The following is a 20,287-nucleotide window of genomic DNA, read 5'->3' as shown; positions in this document are numbered from 1 at the left end:
TACATTTTACGAATCAACCGGCTCAAGCGCTAGCGGTTGCAAGCGAAACCAAGCAACCTATTGTTGTTCCGCTCACTCCTATGCAGGAGAAGCCGACTCCGATCGCGGTACACGGAAATTGCGCATCTAACTTACCTCTCGCTCGCACTGGAACAGTGTTGTTATCGACAGCACTAGTGGATATTGTCATAGGTAATAATATGACGATTTCCACTGTTAGATGCATGGTAGACACGGGGAGCCAGGCATCATTTATTACCGAAGCTTGTGTGCAGCGCTTAGGTCTAGCGCGCCGGCATAGCAACGTGCCGGTGTTCGGTATTGGTGACACCGGACCCGTGCATCCAAAAGGTTTAGTTTCGTGTTCCATTGCGCCTAAAGGTCAACAACAACCTGTCATTCCGGTAAATGCGTTAATTTTGCCCGAATTAATTCCAAAAATGCCAAGTGTACCTTTACCGTATACCGGGTGGTCACATTTGAAAAATCTGAAGTTAGCTGATCCGGACTTTCATACGCCCCAGCCTGTTGAAATGTTACTAGGAGCGGATATACTATCCCACGTGTTACTAGGCAACACTGTCGTAGGCCCGCCGGGCACGCCCATCGCTATGAATAGTGTGTTCGGTTATTTACTTTTAGGCAAATTAGACTTAGATTCGTCTGTTCCAACTTCATTTCAAGTGTGTTTTAGCTCGTTTGACAACGACAACCTTCAGAGATTTTGGGAGCTGGAATCAATACCAGAGAAACAGAGTTACACTCCAGATGAGGAGTTGTGCGAATCCTTTTTTCAAAAGACGCACACTCGTAATGCGGACGGGCGATACGTTGTCGCCCTCCCGTTTAAGCCCGACGCACCGCCTCTCGGCGAGTCGCCGTCTATTGCGCTAGCTCGGTTTCATAAACTAGAATATCGGTTAGAACGCAACCTCAAGTTGAAGGCTGATTACCACGCTTGTCTCCAGGAATATGTAGACCTCAACCACATGGAGCTCGTCGATGATCAACCTTCAGTTAGTAAAAGTTATTACATTCCGCACCACTGCGTGGTCAAAGAATCGAGTGAGTCGACGCCTACACGTGTGGTGTACGACGCCGGTTGTCTCTCAACTAGTGGGTATTCGCTCAATGACGTTTTACTAACGGGTCCTAAGCTTCACCTGGACATAGTGGACGTCCTACTTAAATTTCGTGTCCATTCAATCGCGCTTACTGCCGACATAAAACAAATGTATCGTAATATACTTGTTCGTGAAAGTGACAAAGATTTTCAGCGTATTGTGTGGCGCACATCACCAGAGCAAACTATTCGTGACTACCGTTTGCGTACAGTCACATTCGGTGTGAAATCGTCACCTTACCTCGCTCTGCGTACAATAAAACAACTCGCTCAAGATGAGACCGAGCGGTTCAAACTCGCGTCGCCCGTTTTACTTAACGATGTTTTCGTCGACGACGTCGTATCTGGCGAGGACTCTGAAGTCAGCGCACTCGCTCTACAACAAGAGCTTATAGGTATTTGTGGGGCGGCTGGGTTTGAATTGCGAAAATGGCACAGCAACTCGCCAGCGTTACTCGCTGCGGTGCTGCCATCAGAGTCTCATGGTGAGCGGCCGGAGAACGTTCTCTTCGCTGAAATGGAGATGGATTCATTCAATTTTAAAGTCAAAGTTTCATCGCTTAAGTGTACAAAGCGTGTCATTCTGTCAGAAATAGCAAAAATATACGACCCCCTCGGGCTATTATCACCGGTCACATTGTTTGCCAAACATTTGATTCAACTCTTATGGATAGCCAAAGTCGATTGGGATGAGACGCCGCCTGTTGACATAGTAAATTCGTGGTCTTCTTTCGTTGACGAGCTTCCACTCATCTCACAAATCTCATTTCCGCGTTATATATTTAACAATAACAATTCCGAACCGATACAAATTCACGGTTTTGCTGACGCTTCCGAGAAGGGTTTCGGAGCATGTGTATATATTCGTTACACAGATCAAGAAGATTTCATTCAAACTCACCTGATTGTAGCCAAAACTCGCGTCGCACCGTTGAGTGTGCGTCTCACTATTCCTCGCCTCGAACTAATGGCGGCAGTCCTCTTATCTAAATTAATTGAAAAGGTAATGCTCACTTACAGTGGTCGTATTCGCTTCGACCAGGTCTACGCTTGGTCCGACGCATCCATCGTGCTAGCATGGCTACACTCATCTCCGCACGAATGGAAAACCTTCATTTCGAACCGTGTCAGTGAGATTTTACGCCGCGTACCCGCGGACCGCTGGCGCCACGTCCCGTCGGCCGACAATCCCGCCGACGCTGCATCTCGTGGCCTTTTGCCCGCCGCGCTCGTACAGCATGACTTATGGTACCATGGACCCTCGTGGCTACATCTGGGTCAGAACTCCTGGCCGATTCAAAATCCCGTAAGAGACACGTGCGAAGAAAAACGCAACGTATCGGTGTGTTCCAGCGCGTCAACGGCGCCGCCTATACAGGATGTTAATGTTATTACGCGATTTTCGTCGCTCGGAAAAGTTGTTCGTGTCACCGCACTAATCTTTCGATTTTTCAACAATAAATTTTACTTAAAAAACGACCCGTGGTTAAAATATGTCCTCTTCCCTTGGAGTAGTTCAAATCATTAATTATTAGTTTTTAGAATTTATTAGTTTCGAGTAAGTTTTTTAAGCTTTACGTTCTTTCGATATTAGTTTTAACTTTTGAATGTTAAAAGCAACTACGTGCTTTTAAGGTGAGCGGCATGTTCCGTCCCGTAACAGTTTGTTCTAAAATACATATTTATATTATTATTACTTTTTTTTATTGTGAATAATTACTTTTCTTTTTTTTATTCTTTGAGTACGCAACGCGACACAATTTGGGTTTATATGTATTATTCATTTCTTATTTTTTTCTTGTACTGGGTCTGCGACATATTGCGTGTGTCGGAATGCACCATTTCCGTGGGAAATGGTTCTTCGGCGCGACACTAGCGCCACCACCTGCCTACCAGTTAGTGCGGAAAAACAACAAAAACAGAGTTTGTCACCCGAAGCCGCTGTAGCCGCATCGGCACGCGCATAATATTTAATTAGTGTGTAAAGTTCCCCCTTTCATATAAAAAACTGGAAAATAGTGACAGTGACCTATGACTACATGTGAAGGATAGATGAACTGATTCTGTCGGCAATACTCATCCTCGACCAGGACCTTCGGACGTGGTTGCGGGACGATTCACGGTAAGTCGTCAGACCTAGGCCATATCCTAATCAGTCGCAATATTTATTAATTAACAATAAAATGATTTCTTATGTTGATTTTTGTTATTAATTGTAAGTTTCATAAGTCTAAAACAGATGGCGCCTTAAATCAGTTTTTACAGATAATTGTAATACTGTCTGACATTAATATCTCATAGATGGCGCTGTGTTAAAAATACCAACGTTTCACATAAGCTACAATTTAATGGCATAAACACCACGTGTTGCTGAGGATAAAGTATAAGTGAAACTTATTTCGTAGTAAACGCAATACAGTGAAATGCAACTGTTGTTACTTTGGCAATTTTTGGTATTAGCATAGCCGGCCGCGTTTTATTTAGAAACAAAAACCTTAGCCACAGCAACGTGTGGCCGGGTCTGCTAGTACCTATATATTAATATAGATGTACTTTCATTTAGTATTTGGGTGCCGCTAACTGGTCGCATAGACATCGCTTAGTGGTGGATCCAGTGCTCAGAAGGCGCTGATGTGAAAGTGGTTGACCGATTGAACACCAAATAATTCAGAAACAACCAAGTAAAAATACCTTAATAGTTTTTTTAGTAGCTGGAACCATAACTGTGAAGCAATTTCTCGAAACCGCTAGAAATTTCTAATACAGAAAAGGCGAACGGTGGCCACAACCCATTTTAAACTTATCATTAAGTCGAATGAAAGTTTATAGACATCAATTTACTTGAGCGTGGATTTGTTGAGTTTAAATTAAAAAAATACATGGTAGGTATCTGTAGACTCTTTATTCTAAAATTGTTATCAATGAATAACGGTTTTATGTTTAATTTTTAGGAAATTGACAGGTTTTTTTTGGAAATATCAGTAATTTCTTTTTTTTATTGCACGAGCAGGCAGACGAGCATACAGCCCACCTCATGATAAGTGGTTACCGTCGCTCATGGACGTCAGCAATGCCAGGGGCAGAGCCAAGCTGCTGCCTGCCGGTTGAATGAATGTATAATACATAAAATATACCTTGTCGTGTCAGTGATTATGGACGAATTTCGGTTATTGGATGAACAGTGTTGTATGAAAATAACGATTTTTTTTATTTAAAAAAAACTGACCTTAAGCTCAACCACTTAAGGCGCAATTTAGAATACGCGTATACAAAACAGAACCAAGTCATCTTAATTGTTCAAAGGATATCAAATTAAATCTCCTAAAGGAACTTACTGATGTACAAATGTCATGAATAATATTAACAACATATCAAGAATATAGAAATATTATGTCTGTCGTATTGAAGCTTCTTTAGTAATTTTAGTGAAAGTGATCTGCTGAAGTTTCTAATTCTTGTGTATAAAGTACAGGTTTAGTTAAAAAAGTATTAAAAGTGGTACAACGAATATTCTACTTATAATAAAAACAAGATTTCCAAAGTCAGCCAAAAGTTTATTGTCTCGACATTTCCACCGAAACGCTCTCGACCTAAACAAATTACAATCATAACTGATGGATCAAATTTCAATTCTTCTAAATCATCCATAAAAGCTTATGGTTCATTGTAAACAGTATTATAGACTAGTTCCTGAATCTTCATTCTCAGCATTAACTTTTTTGCTGGTCCTAGTTTTTTGACGTGCGGTAATAAGCTATTGAAAAATCCTATATCCTCATCTTTGGCTGGTTCGCGCGGCTCTCCTCCTGTTGTGCTTTTCTGAGCTTCATCGTCATCATCGTAGAAATCAGCCTCCATTATTACAGGCTTCGTGTCGAATTCATCAAAATCATCTTCCTTGACGCTCACATCAGGAGCTGTCTCCGGTGGTGGTTCAATGTTATAGTAACTGGTCCCTGGATCGGGCTCATAATCATGGGAGTCATTGAAATGATCTTCGGGGATCTCGTTGCCTTCATAGTCGTTGAACTGGTTGGTCAAGAATTGAAGTTTCGGGAGGAATTCCCACTCTGAGTCTTGTTTTCGTACTTCCTTCCTGGCCTGATCTCGAAGGTATTTCCACTTTAATCTAGCTTCATCACCTGGAATTTTTAACAAATAACGTATATGGATTATACATTTAAATCATGCTTTTTTATATTAAAAAAATCGGTTGTCTGTAAAGTCGGTTTACTGATGATAGTTGAACGAGACAACGTAATAAGAAAATACTGATGGAGTGGTTTCATTTTTCAAAAGATAATTTTAATTTGTTTGTTTGATAGATATTTTATATGGACAATTGACACCACATTCACGTTTCACTGAACTTCATGCTTGACGAAAACATGTAAATGTATTATTGTATAGCAGCTGTCCACGCGGATGCATCACTCACTCAAGTAGGAGAGAGACAGAGGTCGAACGCTGCCGAACGCGGAGGCCGATTGTGCCTCTTTGTCCCTCGTTGGGCGCTCTCGCTTGCACTTCAAGCCTTAAATGGAACGCCTCAGAGCGAGGTAACGCCCCATGAGTCATGTTTTTTCGTGCGTGCAGCCAGCTCCATCGAATTATAAGACGTTGTCACGTCAAAAAATACCTAATCGGTTCTAAATGATTCTCAATATTTAATAGACATACAATAAGAACTCACGCGTCACTTCCAGCTGCTGTGAAACCTCCTTCCAGCACTCGTCCAGCTTATACCAGTTATGGTGTCCCTTTAACTGCCTGTTCCATATTATTTCTCTGGCTTGGACCAACTCAATCAGCTTGTTCATGTCCACGTCTATCGTTCTTCTCTTATTCATCAGTAATTTCTTTCTCATCGTGTATCCTAGTTTCGGTCTCTTCATGGACTCGTCAAGAGAATTGAACACCTCGTCGGCGGTATCTTCGTCGCCCTCCTCCTCTTCAGCCAGGAATTGGTGGTGAATAAATTTCAGTTTCTGAAAATGCGGCCACTCCGATTCCCCGGGTCCCTTCTTCATTTCTTTCCGGCATTGATCTTTGAGATTCTTCCAGCGCTTGCGACAGTTCAGACCTGGAATTAGGGTTATGATGCGATAGATAATATTTGTCACGGATCAGTTTTTCAATTTCGGATAACACGTCGAGCGCCAGATTAGCAACTAGCATTAAAGCTATGTGTTGCATAGTTTGATTGTACTACAAGTACGAGAACATTTTGATACTTTATAGGTATTAAATATTAGGTATAATTAATATATTTACTGGTGGTAGGACCTCTTGAGAGTTTTCGCGGGTAGGTACCACCACTCTTACTATTTCTGCTGTGAAGCACTAATACGTTTCGGTTTGAAGGGTGGGGCAGCCGTTGTAACTATACTTGAGACCTTAGAACTCAAGGTGGGTGGCGCATTTACGTTGTAGAGGTGTATGGGCTCCAGTTACCAGTTACACCAGGTGGGCTGTGAGTTCGTTCACCCATATAAGCAATAAAAAAAAACACAGTATATTGAAAAATTAATAAAACAAACAATATAATTAATATTGTAAATAAAGACTCAATTTTTTGGTGTATGATTTACAAATTAAACCAGATATGCGATCAATTGAAAAGCGCAATGTAATTTTTACACCAGCATGGTCTCTTTGTAGGAAAGGAAGAGAGAGCATCCTCTCTCCAATCAAATTAAAACTTGTAATCCAAATAGTTTGTTGAAATCAATTATTGTTGAAATACACGTTTGTAGAAATGGGCCTTTTGGGTTTTAATAGATGACCAGTTGATGTTTAGTCGTTAACTGATAACAATTGAAAGCAATTTACATTTGTATGTAATGTACATTTGGAGAATCAATTGTATTCTAATTGTGCACTCATTTTTCCTTTACCTAAATAGTAAAATATTACGTAACAACATACAGCAATACAACACCGAGACAATAGCTATTCCCTGGTAGCCTAAACGGCTATGCTAGCCACGCTACAGCACGTAGGCGAGATCACGAGCTCAACCTAAGAGTGTGCTATCACTAGCCTCAACAAGAGCAGTGGTTCTAAATAAAAATACATAAAAAAGTAGTGGTTCGCTGAATCCACCACCGGACCCCAATCGCGACACACTGTGAAAATCCGGCGAAAAATTCAGTAGGTAAAGACAGTAGCGTTTACAATGTCTCGTTAACAATCTCCTTTAAAAATAATCAAAAAGTACGAAATACAAAAATAACAAAAGAGACAAAAGACACTTGAGCTTGTTTTCTCTCTTTCTTTAGCATTTGAAACTGCATTGAAAAATACAATACAGTGTAAATATAGGTAGGTTACAAAATATCCGTAAGACCGTAATTTATGTACTCAGCATTGAATTACCGTTCCTATATCTCGGTATTAAGTTAACCCTCCAGATTCTAATTTTTTTTTTTTTAATTATTTAATATTTTTTATTTTTATATTTTTTATTATTTTATATTATTTAATAATTTTTTTAAATTATTTATTGCTTAGGTGGGTGTACGAGCTCACAGCCCAACTGGTGTTAAGTGGTTACTGGAGCCCATGGACATCTACAACGTAAATGCGCCACCCACCTTGAGATATAAGTTCTAAGATCTCAGTATAGTTACAACGGCTGCCCAACCCTTCAAACCGAACCGCATTACTGCTTCACGGCAGAAATAGGCAGGGCGGTGGTACCTACCCGCGCGGACTCACAAGAGGTCCTACCACCAGTAAATTTCCTAAGCAACATTTGGGTGCGTATTTATATTGTGGTGATAAATAAACCGTTTACTTTGTGTCACAACGCAAGCAGTTTTTAACACAAAAAAAATTATAATGCGTTCACAAAATTAAATGTAGTTTTTGTTTTAATTACGAATTAATTTTAAATTCTTGCATTAGTAAACTGACATCTATATATTAATACGTGAAGGAAAAACTTTGTATCCCTTTTTACGAAAATTGCGCGGACGGAGGAATAAGAAATTTCCCACACTTATAGAGAATATAGAGAAGAAGTGCACAATGCTAATATTTTTTTAAATAATGCATAAAAGATACATTAAATCAATAAAGAAAACATTACACACACTATCATGTGTTTGACACACACACACACACACACACATACACACATACTCTTTGTTTATTGTCAATTGTCAAACTTTTGTTAGTGTTTAAAGCCTGTGGTCAAATTGAGAATAGATGAATATTGTTTGTCTTTATTATTATTTATGTATAGTATAGTTTTGGCGAAATCTGTGATTAAATTATCACTACATAGTATAAAACAAAGTCGCTTTCTCTGTCCCTATGTATGCTTAAATCTTTAAAACTACGCAACGGATTTTGATGCGGTTTTTTTAATAGATAGAGTGATTGAAGAGGAAGGTTTATGTGTATAATAACATCCATTAAATAGTGGAGAAATCAATAATAAATTACAGTTTCCGAAGCGAAGCGAGGGCGGGTCGCTAATATAAGTATAATAGTATTTGACAATAAAACCATAATAATGTTTAAACATAAAATTTCAATTGATTAAAGTCGAATTTCGACTACTGCGGGACCACTAGTTTAAGATAAATGCATTTTTTACTTTTGTTGCATATTTAAATTATGTATGTATATATATATGTATGTATGTATGTATAAATTATAGTATGTCTATCCGTGGTTGGATATAAATTTAAAAATTACAAACAGCGCGCGCTCCGACCCAAGGCTGTTGAACTTCATTGAGCCGAGCGAGAGCAAGCGGTTAAGTAAAATCGCTACTCACTTGACGTGCCCACCTCAGCCGCCACCTCATTCCAGTAGCGTTCCAGCTTGAATCGGTTCCTGTGGCCTCTGTAACTCTTATCCCAAAGGCACTCCCTAGCTTGGACGGCTTCAATGAGCTTATCCATGTTTTTGGCACGGGCGCCTTTGGGTTTAGTTTTCATTGTGAGCGGGTAGCGGGTGCTGTCAGCGACGAATGGCGCGGGACTGACGAGGTAAGTCGCCCCCGCCCCGCGCGTGCGTCCGCTGCGGCACTCGCTCTCGCTACCGCTGGGTGTGGTCGTTATCGCGCAGATGTGACGTTCAATTCACTATTAGTTCTTATTGCCTACATCATTTTTTTGTCTGAGAGCGCTACTTTGAAATTTGAAATGAAAACCCTTTAATTATGATTTAAACCTTGTTAAAACGAAGATGATACTCGCCGAGAAATTTATGGACTAGAGAGAAAGAGACAGAATATTTTTGAAGATTCCACTTCTACAGCGTAGGAATTACATACCTTTTTTTTAAATCTGAATGTTTCTTTTACTTAAATATCTACTCTTTTAATTTATTTTAAAATTGCGCAGAATATTTTTTGGATGTGATCAGCATTTTTTGCTTTCTTCAGTAAAAACGTAATTTTCTCTAACCAAAATCAGCTTACAGCTTCATCAATAAAACTTTTCTGCCCTGAGAATTTTCGTACTTTGCTTTGCACGAGTAGAAGACATAAATTAAAAAATGAAAGGAGAGAACTTATAATGTCGAGTTTACTATTTTCGTTTTATTTCCATCGTTTAGAAAACTGTAACGTAACGAAAGCGTGCTCACAGGAGACTATCTACATAATAATATATTAAATGGAAAAAAAGTAATATTAAAAAGTTTTAAATCCTAAACATACACATACGGTCAATATAGGCAGAGGTGTTCAAAATTAGACATGAACTATTTTTTGCTGACCCTTAATTAGGTCATTATTTCAATAAAACCCTTCTACATTTCAAATCTTTGTGGAAAAGATATATCGCTGTCCTATTCGCTCGCCGCGTGGCTCCCCTCTCGACAAGCATCGTCGCCTAATCCGCTTTACTAAAAGAGTTTTGACTTTCTCCACAGTTTCATCACACGTCAATTCAATGCGTTTTGAATTGCCACAAATCGATTGCATCTTCAAACGTAACGAGAGATGTATTACGTACTAAACGATTTAGTTGTATTATTTTCGAACGATAGTGCGCTTTAGTAGAGGTTGGGTAGGAATTATGGTAGTGATAGCGTTTCACTACAAATGTTATACGCCAGTCTTAAAATCGATGACATAATGTCAAATACTTTAATATATACTAATTTTATGTTATATTAATAGGTGAAGCAAAAACTTTGTATCCCTTTTTACGAAAATTGCGCGGACGGAGGACTATGAAACTTTCCACACTTATAGAGAATATAGAGAAGAAGTGCACAATGCTAATATTTTTTTTAAATAATGCATAAAAGATACATTAAATCAATAAAGAAAACATTACACACACTACATACCATGTATTTCACGCACACACGCATGCATACTATTTATTGTCAAGCTTTTGTTCTTGACGTCTGTTGTCAAATTGAGATTAAATATTGTTTGTCTTTGTTAATATTTTTTATAGTGTAGTCTTGGCGAAATTTGTGATTATAGAAGGATAAAATACTATAATAGTGTACAAACTTAAAATTCCAATTAATTATAGTCGAATTTCGACTACTGCGGGACCTCTAGTTTTATGTTATTATAATAAGTCCAAGTTGCAAATGAAACAGGTTTATTAGAACATGATTCAATGCTGTAATGTGTTTGTATATGCAATTAAACTTAGTTCATAGTGATGACCAAAACCAATTTTCCTCATAACTTATTTGCACAGAAACCATTCGGCTCTAAAATAAACACTAGTGTTTCTTAAGTTTTTTTATTGCTTAGTTAGGTGGACGATCTCACGGATCACTTAGTATTAATTGTAATTGTAACAACATAAACACCGCCACCCAACTTGAAGTCTTCAAACAGGCGTTTTCCTGTCGTTATAACAAAAATTAATCTTATAGATCCTTTTTATTTTCAAACAGTGGTTATTTCTTTTTTTTTATACTTACTATTAAAATTTTACAAAGAAAACTAACAATACAAAAAACCATTAATATTCTGATCCACTAAAAGCATGTGTTGACGCTATTTTTACTTATAAATATTCTGGATCTAAGAATCTCCTCTGTCGTTTAGTCATGCATATACCTACTTACTTCTTGTCTTGGTATTGCTATTCCTTAGGATCAATTTTGCTGATCACTATTAAATACATCATTACACTACGTATAATAATTAACATAATGTCAATTTCAAGAAGACTAATTAAAATTAATTTTACGGTTTAACATCGTTATTTTTTTGTCATTTATGACTATTAAATAGCAACGAACAAAACCTTAGTCGTCCGGGACCAAGAAAAACTTAAAGAATTCAAAACTTCGGAAATAATGTAATGATAATAAAAAAAAGTCTAGCCTTAAAACGTAAAAGTTTTTTTGATTTTATCTAGAACTCACCAAATCCGGAGAAAATACTTTAGGATGATTATATTTTCGTCAAAAGCACCTTTTTTTTTACTGATGCCCAGAAGGCCTTTCCAGTTTCACCAGGACAGGTGGACGAGCAAAGGCTCAGCCAGGAGGGATGGGATTTGCTAACAGCTGCCCGAGCGCCTCCAAAGGAAACCTAACAACTCAAGAGCAGCTTCTTCGCGAATGAATCTACTACCGGATCGGAATCGCGACCCGCTGTGATCCGGCGAGAAACTCAGCTGATGTTTGGTTTAGGTTGCACGCCGAACTCTTTGCCGAGTTCGACGAGTACGCTTACCGTCAAGGAAATCAACTGTCAAAGACACTAGTGACAGAACGAATACCTACAATTATTTGAAGTCGTCGTGGCCTAAAGGATAAGACGTCCGGTGCATTCGTAGCGATGCAACGGTGTTCGAATCCCGCAGGCGGGTACCAATTTTTCTAATGAAATACGTACTTAACAATTGTTCACGATTGACTTCCACGGTGAAGGAATAACATCGTGTAATAAAAATCAAAACCCGCAAAATTATAATTTGCGTAATCACTGGTGGCAGGACCTCTTATGAGTCCGCACGGGTAGTTACCACCGCCCCGCTTATTTCTGCCGTGAAGCAGTAATGCGTTTCGGTTTGAAGGGTTGGGCAGCCGTTGTAACTATACTGAGATCTTAGAACTTATATCTCAAGGTGTGTGGCGCATTTACGTTGTAGATGTCTATGGGTTCCAGTAACCACTTAACACCGGGTGGGCTGTGAGCTCGTCCACACATATAGGCATTAAAAAAATAAAAAAATATTACCAATACAAATATGAAAATTGATTGTAAATATTATTCGATCGCAAACCAAAGCAACACCTTAAGAATCATTTTCTAGACGACCACAGTACGATACTTCAAATTACAAGAAAAGAAAGAAAAGCGGATCGCTCTGGATAGAATACGACTTACCCATTGCCGGAAGCTACCGAATTTCCCAACGAGAGGTCCAGTCCTAATAAACACTGCCAAATCCATTACCGTACATCCGTTACGCGTATAACTTAGATTAAAATACGAAATTCTCTATCGCAATACTTAGCTTACAATCAACCGTTTAATCGAAGTTTAAAAATAGATTCCGGCCTCAGTTTTGGGCTGTTTCGGAATTCGTGGACAAAATTTATCTAATATTTAAAAAAAAAGGGCATGCCCGCTGAGTTTCTTGCCAGTTCTTCTCAGGACGGAGGCTAGTTTTTGTGAATTGGCGGTAGTTTTATTTGACGTTCAGCAAGTATGTACTTTCATTTATGTTGAGTAAAAATTTTTGATTAATTGATTTGATTTATTGATTGGTGTTTCCAGTAACGCGTGGAGTTCACGATCTTTACGGTAGTAACCACCAGAGCACCAGAACCTATAGACGGAAGATAATCCACTAACTGTTACACTTGCTTGGTACGGTTGCTTCGCAGTACTTAAGCAGAATTGCTTCTTCTTGCGCGAACCCACAATAGGTTCTCGGTAACACGAAGACGGTTGCAGACCGCCAATGAGACTGACATAAGGCATCCCTTTTGCAATGACCAGCGATGACGTCGATTTGAGTAACCACACATTGTGACACAGCAATTGAATTGATATGAATTCATCTTTTTATTTCTATTATTATTGCTACGCGCTGGGGTTCGGAATAAATAAAATCCCACCAAAGTACAACTAAAAACTGTATTCAACACTTAGAACACTTAAAACACTTCACAAACACTTTAAAATTCTCAATTCGCTTCTTCCGCTTCGCTTCAAGTGATCCGTTCGCTGTTTCGCTTCGAGTAGTTCCGATTACTAACTGACTGCGTGTTTTTTTTTTCCTATCTAAGCTGAGAGGCTTGAGAGGCTATTTCAGCGTAACCTTAACTAGTAGGTGAGCTCACGGGGCTCAAACCTGACGACGTTGCTAACGCGAACCCTAGCAAGAGCCGTGCTTCGCAGAATCTACCAACGGATCGGAAACGCGACCCACTAAGAAGATCAGGCGAGAAACTCAGTGGGCTGTGTCTGAGGGTTAATTTACTCGTCGAGCCCTTCGTCGCAAGCGACGGGTTCGACGAGGACGGTGACCGGGGACTGCGTGCCATCTCTGCAACGCTTTTATAGCCGATACCACATCCCTAGAATTATCGAGAACATTCCACACATTCGAAACATCGGGAATAGTATACTCGTATTATCGTACTAATTAACTATTTCTAGGATTCACAAAAACTAAAGCAAATATTATTTTGACACTTTTTAATTAACACTTAACAAAAACTAGATTGTGTATTCACACGTACTATTTCGGCTCTCATTCTTAACAGTCTCTGGTCTTATCTAATAAATGCCATTTACATATGCACCCTCAAACCTTTATTGGTTTAAAAGGCTATTCCAACTCTAGCGTGTAAATAAATTCAATTACTGAGTTAACGTATTGTTTTTTATTATGTCAAAGAAAAAATAAATAAGTAAAAATGATTCTGAATAAAAATGTTGAACGAATTATGATAGGCAGTAGATTATGAAATCATTTGAACTAAATTCGTAATATTTTTGAATTTTGGTCAGAAGGGATCTTCGCCCCGATTTTGTCTGGAAGTAACGTCAAAGATATACGAATCTGGATGTAGTGTTGACCGCGTTAACAATCCTACCTTGCCCGGGTTTCGATCAGTGGGTGTCCTTTGGGCTTTTGGGTAAGTTTTTTTTTTTCTTAGATGGTTGGACGATCTCACAGCCCACCTGGTTTTAAGTGGTTACTGGAGCCCATATATATCTACAAGGTAAATGCGCCACCCACTTTGAGATATAAGTTCTACGATCTCAATACAGTTACACGGGCTGCCCCTTCAAACCGAAACGCATTACTGTTTCGCGGCAGAAATAGGCAGGGTAGTGGTACCTACCCGCGCGGACTCACACCAGTAACCGGGAGCCGCTTAGTAGGCCCCTACCTACTCCGGTCCGGCCTTTACTTTCTTCGTTTACCCAGTTCCACTTACCTTGGGCGCACGCTTATGCGCATGGACTTTGGAGATTCGGTCCCAAGTCCGAAAAATAGGCCAATGAAGTTGAAGCTGATCCCGAGCCAATTCACCCATCCCACCATAAGTAATACACCAACTGTCGATCGCATTACCTCACTATAATATTCAAAGAACGCTGCTGTCCATTCTCTAGTCACCCCAAGTCACCCTTTTCGAATTACACGTGAAGAGATAGGGCGGTGTTATGCTGTGCCGATACCACACATAACGATACGAATATTAGGTGATATGCTTATGAAATGTAATTAAAACTGATGAAAGGCTTGACGAGTAAATTAACCCATAGATACAGCCCACTGAGTTTCTCGCCGGATCTTCTCAGTGGGTCACGTTTCCTATCCGGTGGTAGATTCGGCGAAGCACTGCTCTCGCTAGGGCCAGTGTTAGCAAAACCTCCGGTTAAGTACAGCGGTAATTTATTTTGTTTTATGTAAACATAAACATCGTTCAATGATTTTATACATTTTTCGAACGCGGAAAATATTGTACAGATCTTTAGGTTTTAGGTAGTACCTACGTAATTCTCGATTCAAATATTGAAGAAAAAAAGCGGTTTTGTAGCTGTTGACGGATATCGTATGATCTTGGATCTTTGATTTAACTGTCATCCGATCTGTACCAAATTCGACAGGATCAGCCGCTAGGTTAATCCGAAAATTTCCTGAAAATTGTATAGAAATCGATAGCACCATTTGGAATGTACATACGTCGACTTTTATAAATATATAGATTTAATTCGATATTTTGTGGAGTGTCTAAGTATCATACAAGTATAGACAAAATGTAACCCATGCTACCTCTAATACCTGGACTTCCAATTATCAAAAGATCAAATAAATTAAATTAAAAGAATACAACGATTTTATAGTCTATCATCATGAGAAATATGTATGTATGCACCATATAAGACGGGCTTTAGACAGGCCTATATTTCCGCTAAATCAGCAGACCCATTGCGCATGAACGCTTCCAAGTGCCACTTGAGTTCACTCTACTGAACTCACTAGGCGGTCTTCACTCGATTCTAATTAAATAAAGCCAGAGAAAAGCATAACAAAAAACACAAAATTAATTTTACATTACATTTTAAAATTAATTCACAAATTTAATCAAGAAGTTAAGTGAAAAAACTCCTGACAAAATTATAATAGCAAAGTAATTTTCGAGGCATTTGATTCTACTCGTCGGGGACTATTGATAACATAAAAAGGTAGGCGCTTTTAGCGGTGAAATACTAGTTGATTTATTTCACTATATTCAACAATTCTTCACGAACTTAGTTTTCGTGTCACAAAAGGTCATAGATAAATTATTCTATGACTGCTACTTTTAATCTATTTCAAGTTGCGCACGCTATAGAAATTATACCATATATTTCTTAAGGAATATGTCTCTTTGTGGCTATGAATCTTCTTGTTAAATTATATGCATTCGTCTATTGTGACATTGGAAGATCACTTGTAAACAAAACTTTATAGTGAAATCTATAGAAATAGAACTGTTACAGATATTATTGTGTATTTAATGAATTTTTTTTTCTGGTGGTACCTACCCTTGCGGACTCACAAGACGTCCTACCATCATTAATTATGCAAATTATAATTTTGCTTGTTTGATTTTCTCATTTTATGTTTATACGGGTCTAAATTGTTTTTTGATGGTCCAATTTCAATTCTTTATTTCGTTTCCCAGATTCTGATCGGTGAATGGCTCACCAGCAAAATGTCAGGGATGACAGGTGCCAGCATGCTTCGTACGCGCCGCAAGGATGTCAACGTCAAACCGAATCGGAAGTGAGTTTTTTTTTTTGAGATTATGGTCTGCTATCTAGACCTTTAGGCCAAATCAAAAGTGAGTATTAACTGCTAGAATAGTAGGAGGTTATTGGATAAAATTTTATTGAGGTTAGGCTGTATGTTCTGCTCTTACTTATAGTGTAACACCAAATGGCACCGCTTTGTATTTCCTTCCTTCTTGTCACCTTTTATGCTGTTAGTGAAGTGGTTAAAAGATAAAACATTTAAATAGTTCCAGCGAGTCTTATTTATTAACCTAATCTCAATAGAGGTAAGGGGCACCATCTTGTACAGGAGACTACATGAAAAAGTGTCCACTGATAAACAGCAAGTTATTGTTTGAAGACTCACAGAAACAGCGTTAGTATGGAAAGTGGAAATGATAATATGAATATAACAGTTTTAAACTGACTGAAGTGTGCTGGGTTGAAGTGATGTGTTGTAGGTTATGGTGCGAATTTTTCTACCTTAATTTCTCCCTTTCATCGGACACTTTTAAAACACAGAGATTTTTCGTTTTTTTTTTATTGCCCTTGTAGGCAGACGAGCATACGGCCCACCTGATGGTGAGTGGTTACCGTCGCCCGTGGACTTCAGCAATGCCAGGGGCAGAGCCAAGCCGCTGCCTACCGGAAATTCATATTTCTACCCTCCATACATTAACTGTACACATTGTATTCCACCTTATTACTACGGGAAAAGACCTCGCGATCTATCACTTGATCAAAGCTGTTTTGATCACTCACCAACATGTCTATATCTGAAGTAGTAAGGACTGCCGAAGATAGAGATCCTTGGGAAAATTATGCATTGAAAGATCAAAGAAACGTCTCCAAAGTAGATCTTCAGGAATGAAGATACCGGCTCGTAACAAAGAGTCTACTTTATAATGGCAGTAGGATGGAAGACTATTCGGATAAGTACTGCTACCTGCTTTATTTCCGAAGCTTAAGAATTCAAAGTAACGGTATTCAGGTTATGATATCTACTCTTTTTTTCTCCTACACTGTTAGATTCTGGGAAGCCCTGCTCTTGCTAGGGCTAGTGTTAGCAAGTTCTCTTAGATTGAGCCCGTGAGCTCATCTACCCGTCTGGGCCTATCGAGAGTAGCATCAAAAAAGCAGGTGGCCTATGTCGATTTTGCCTACCTAATAATACGAGATAATTAACTCAAAAGTATCCCACTATTTCGGATTTCGGCAATCGTATATTAGAAGAAAATTTTATATGCGACAAAAGCGAGATTACATAATGATTATTTTGTTCATTAACTTTAATAATTGTATTTAGATTGGACCGGAAATCGTCCCGGGGCATGCTATACGAGAACGAAGAACTCCGACTACGCACAATAAACATAAATGCTGAAGTTGAAAGAGGTAAGAAATACAGATTAATTCGCATAGCACAATAGTTCTTAGTCGCAAAGACAAATTTTACTTTGCCCACCTGTCCTGGTGAAACTGGAAAGGCCTCCGGGCCACCAGTAATCCTTCAATCATAAAAAAAAAAAAAAACAAATTTCACAAGTAATTGTTTTTGTTGTTCATTAATTGAGCTACGGGTTGCTAAAATACAAGATTAATCAATTAGCGAATGTAGTTTAATTATTTTGTGGCTCAAAAATGTTTTTTTTATTGAACTCAAGGCTCATGGTTTTAAGTGGCTATTGGCACTCATAGACATCACTAGGTGATTACACTCTTACGACTAAAGGTCTATATGTCTTTAGTTGTATACGAATTACGCAAATTTTAACTGTTGCCACTTTGATTTTTATTACAAGAAGTTAGTACTTCGTCATCTAAATTTCTCGTTTCATTATAAAAATTGGTACTTACCTGCGAAGATTAAACACCAGAACAATCGCACTGCTCGATGTCTATGTACCGGTCGTCTTATACTTTAGACTACGAAGACATTTAGAAAAACCTATATTTCTTATATGCCCTCTGCAAATTAATGCCACATACCTCACGCGCTCCCTAAGGCGCCACTTCGATAGAGCGGCACGACACGAGAACCCTCTCATCGTGGCCGCCGGTAACTACATTCCCGATCCTGCGGACAGAATGGAAAGCAGTCGACGTCGCCCCAAACACGTCTATTCGGATCCTCCCGATACACTAACGGTGCTTTTAGGTTCCTCAAGCACCGGTCATCGTTCTCGTCGAACCCGTCTCTTGCGACGAAGGGCTCGACAAGTAAATTAACCCTCAGACACAGCCCACTGAGTTTCTCGCCGGATCTTCTCAGTGGGTCGCGTTTCCGATCCAGTGGTAGATTCTGCGAAGCACGGCTCTTGCTAGGGTTCGTGTTAGCAACGTCGTCAGGTTTGAGCCCCGTGAGCTCACCTACTAGTTAAGGTTACGCTCAAGGCTCTCAGCTTAGGTAGGGAAAAAAAAAGCCTGAACTAAGAATTAAAAGGGTACTTTTTTCAGTCTGGTCTCATTCTAGTCCGGGTGTTAGACAAGAGTAATAATTATTTTTTATTATTATCAGCGTTTCCAAATTTTCAAAATAATTGAAAATTGGAAGACGTCTTGATAAATTGAAGACATGAATAGATGAAGGGCTTAAGTACCATTTTTAAGATTGATAGTTTTTACATTGAATGAAGGTCTTATGTGCCTATAAACCATATTAGACCTTAAAATTCCGGGCTATTTTTAGAAATAGCATGTGATGAAAGAATTATGTACGAAGAGAAAGTACAAGTAACAAAAGTTTGTCCCGTTTTCTCAAAATTAACAAATTGTATCATATCCCCTTCATCCACTCACTCATGTCTTCAATTGATGAAGATTACTTTCATAAATTCCTGTTCTAAGCGCAAATCCCAGTAATATAAGTGTAAGTGTGAGGCCCTAAAAGTTGCCATGGATCGTTTCTGGGAAAAGGACCAGTTGCTCTGAACAAATTTCTTCAGAATGACAGCTACAGTCGAATCAGTATTATAATATTAGTTAAATTGCGTAATTACCGGTGATTTTTCTCTTGTTTTGTCGTTCTGACATTAATTTGTTTCCAGATTGATCTATGTTCAGGTGTCATGCATTACCATAAAATCACAATCTCAGTTTACTTCTATAACATTCCTCGCAAACATTCAGACCGTCAGCCAAGGCTGTTCCGTGGCACGAATGGGCGCTATAATATCACCGCCATAAATTTACGCATCTTCTCTTTCAACTTCAGGTCAGTCAGACATAAAGAAATTAAAACGTGAAAACGAACAGCTGAAGAGGGAGATATCGGCCCTTCGTTATGAGTACGACAGACTGGACAGCATGCTCAGGGAGCGAAGGTCATCACCAGAACACTCGGACGTGCGTTACGCAAATATTAAAACATAAAACTTAATTTACTCCCAAATTCCAGAGGGGGAGAGAAGCGAGCGTTGAATCTCTTTACTGATTCTCTAAATACTCTCCATTCTATCTATACTATAAATCTACAGTGGTTTTTACGGATGTTCCGTTATAACTACTTAACCATGCATCCGATTGACTTAAAACTTGGTATACATCTAGAAAATACATATACTTAATGGATAGGCCAATATTTATATGAGTGTCGGACTCCGCATCGCTGGGCATTTAAAATTAATATTATTATTTCTCACCCCCCACAAAGATTCTCATCATTAACGCCCCCGCAACCGGTGTAGGGAGCCCAACACTTATATAAATATTAACGTATCCATTAAGTACATGTATTTTCTACATGGATACCAAGTTTCAAGTCAATCGGATGCATGGTTCAGTAGTTATAACGGAACATCCGTAAAAGCCACTGTAGATTTATATATTGGTATCTAATAGATATGTCAGTCTCTGATACCCATAACACAGGGAAGCCTAATTTTGGGGCTGGACGACCGTGCGCGATTTATTTCCGGTTATTATTATTAAACATATCA

At 38.9% G+C, this 20,287-nt stretch overlaps 3 protein-coding genes across 6 annotated transcripts in view; 2 read left to right on the top strand and 1 right to left on the bottom strand.

Annotated features, from left to right (window-relative positions):
* LOC114239623 (uncharacterized) overlaps positions 1 to 20,287 on the top strand; it is a 78,693-nt gene that overhangs the window by 47,933 nt on the left and 10,473 nt on the right. For 2 of the 4 annotated variants that reach the window (XM_089739633.1, XM_089739635.1), the window contains exons 1-4: positions 15,686 to 15,779; positions 16,262 to 16,362; positions 17,656 to 17,744; positions 19,564 to 19,694. In XM_089739633.1, the coding sequence (XP_089595759.1) occupies positions 16,292 to 16,362; positions 17,656 to 17,744; positions 19,564 to 19,694 (291 nt within the window). In that variant the 5' untranslated portion in view covers positions 15,686 to 15,779; positions 16,262 to 16,291. Of the gene's footprint in view, positions 1 to 15,685; positions 15,780 to 16,261; positions 16,363 to 17,655; positions 17,745 to 19,563; positions 19,695 to 20,287 lie in introns of those variants that run through there. The other 2 variants (XM_089739634.1, XM_089739636.1) reach the window with 2 other exon arrangements.
* On the top strand, positions 441 to 2,509 carry LOC149499468 (uncharacterized). Its single transcript, XM_089739748.1, has 2 exons — positions 441 to 2,429; positions 2,477 to 2,509. The coding sequence occupies exons 1-2, from the start codon at positions 441 to 443 to the stop codon at positions 2,507 to 2,509; spliced, it is 2,022 nt and encodes a 673-aa protein (XP_089595874.1).
* On the bottom strand, positions 4,657 to 9,134 carry LOC114239585 (uncharacterized). The gene is made up of 3 exons (XM_028169864.2): positions 8,913 to 9,134; positions 5,817 to 6,206; positions 4,657 to 5,265 (listed from the first exon to the last, which is right to left on the bottom strand). Exons 1-3 carry the CDS (start codon positions 9,073 to 9,075, stop codon positions 4,778 to 4,780), a joined length of 1,041 nt encoding a protein of 346 aa, XP_028025665.1. The 5' UTR covers positions 9,076 to 9,134; the 3' UTR covers positions 4,657 to 4,777.

This window comes from Bombyx mandarina, chromosome A1 (assembly GCF_030267445.1).
Source record: "Bombyx mandarina strain Sakado chromosome A1, ASM3026744v2".
NCBI lineage: Eukaryota > Metazoa > Arthropoda > Insecta > Lepidoptera > Bombycidae > Bombyx > Bombyx mandarina.
The sequence above is the reverse complement of the archived record's forward strand: the minus strand, read 5'-3'. Positions and strand labels throughout refer to the sequence as shown.

Bases quoted from the DNA above. Each gene is read 5' to 3' on its own strand.
- LOC149499468 (XM_089739748.1), top strand. From the start codon at position 441: ATGCCAAGTGTACCTTTACCGTATACCGGGTGGTCACATTTGAAAAAT. The intron at 2,430-2,476 runs GTAAGAGACACG...GGTGTGTTCCAG, and splicing joins CCTGGCCGATTCAAAATCCC to CGCGTCAACGGCGCCGCCTA.
- LOC114239585 (XM_028169864.2), bottom strand. From the start codon at position 9,075: ATGAAAACTAAACCCAAAGGCGCCCGTGCCAAAAACATGGATAAGCTC. The intron at 6,207-8,912 runs GTGAGTAGCGAT...CCCTAATTCCAG, and splicing joins GGCTGAGGTGGGCACGTCAA to GTCTGAACTGTCGCAAGCGC. The intron at 5,266-5,816 runs GTGAGTTCTTAT...TAAAAATTCCAG, and splicing joins ACAGCAGCTGGAAGTGACGC to GTGATGAAGCTAGATTAAAG.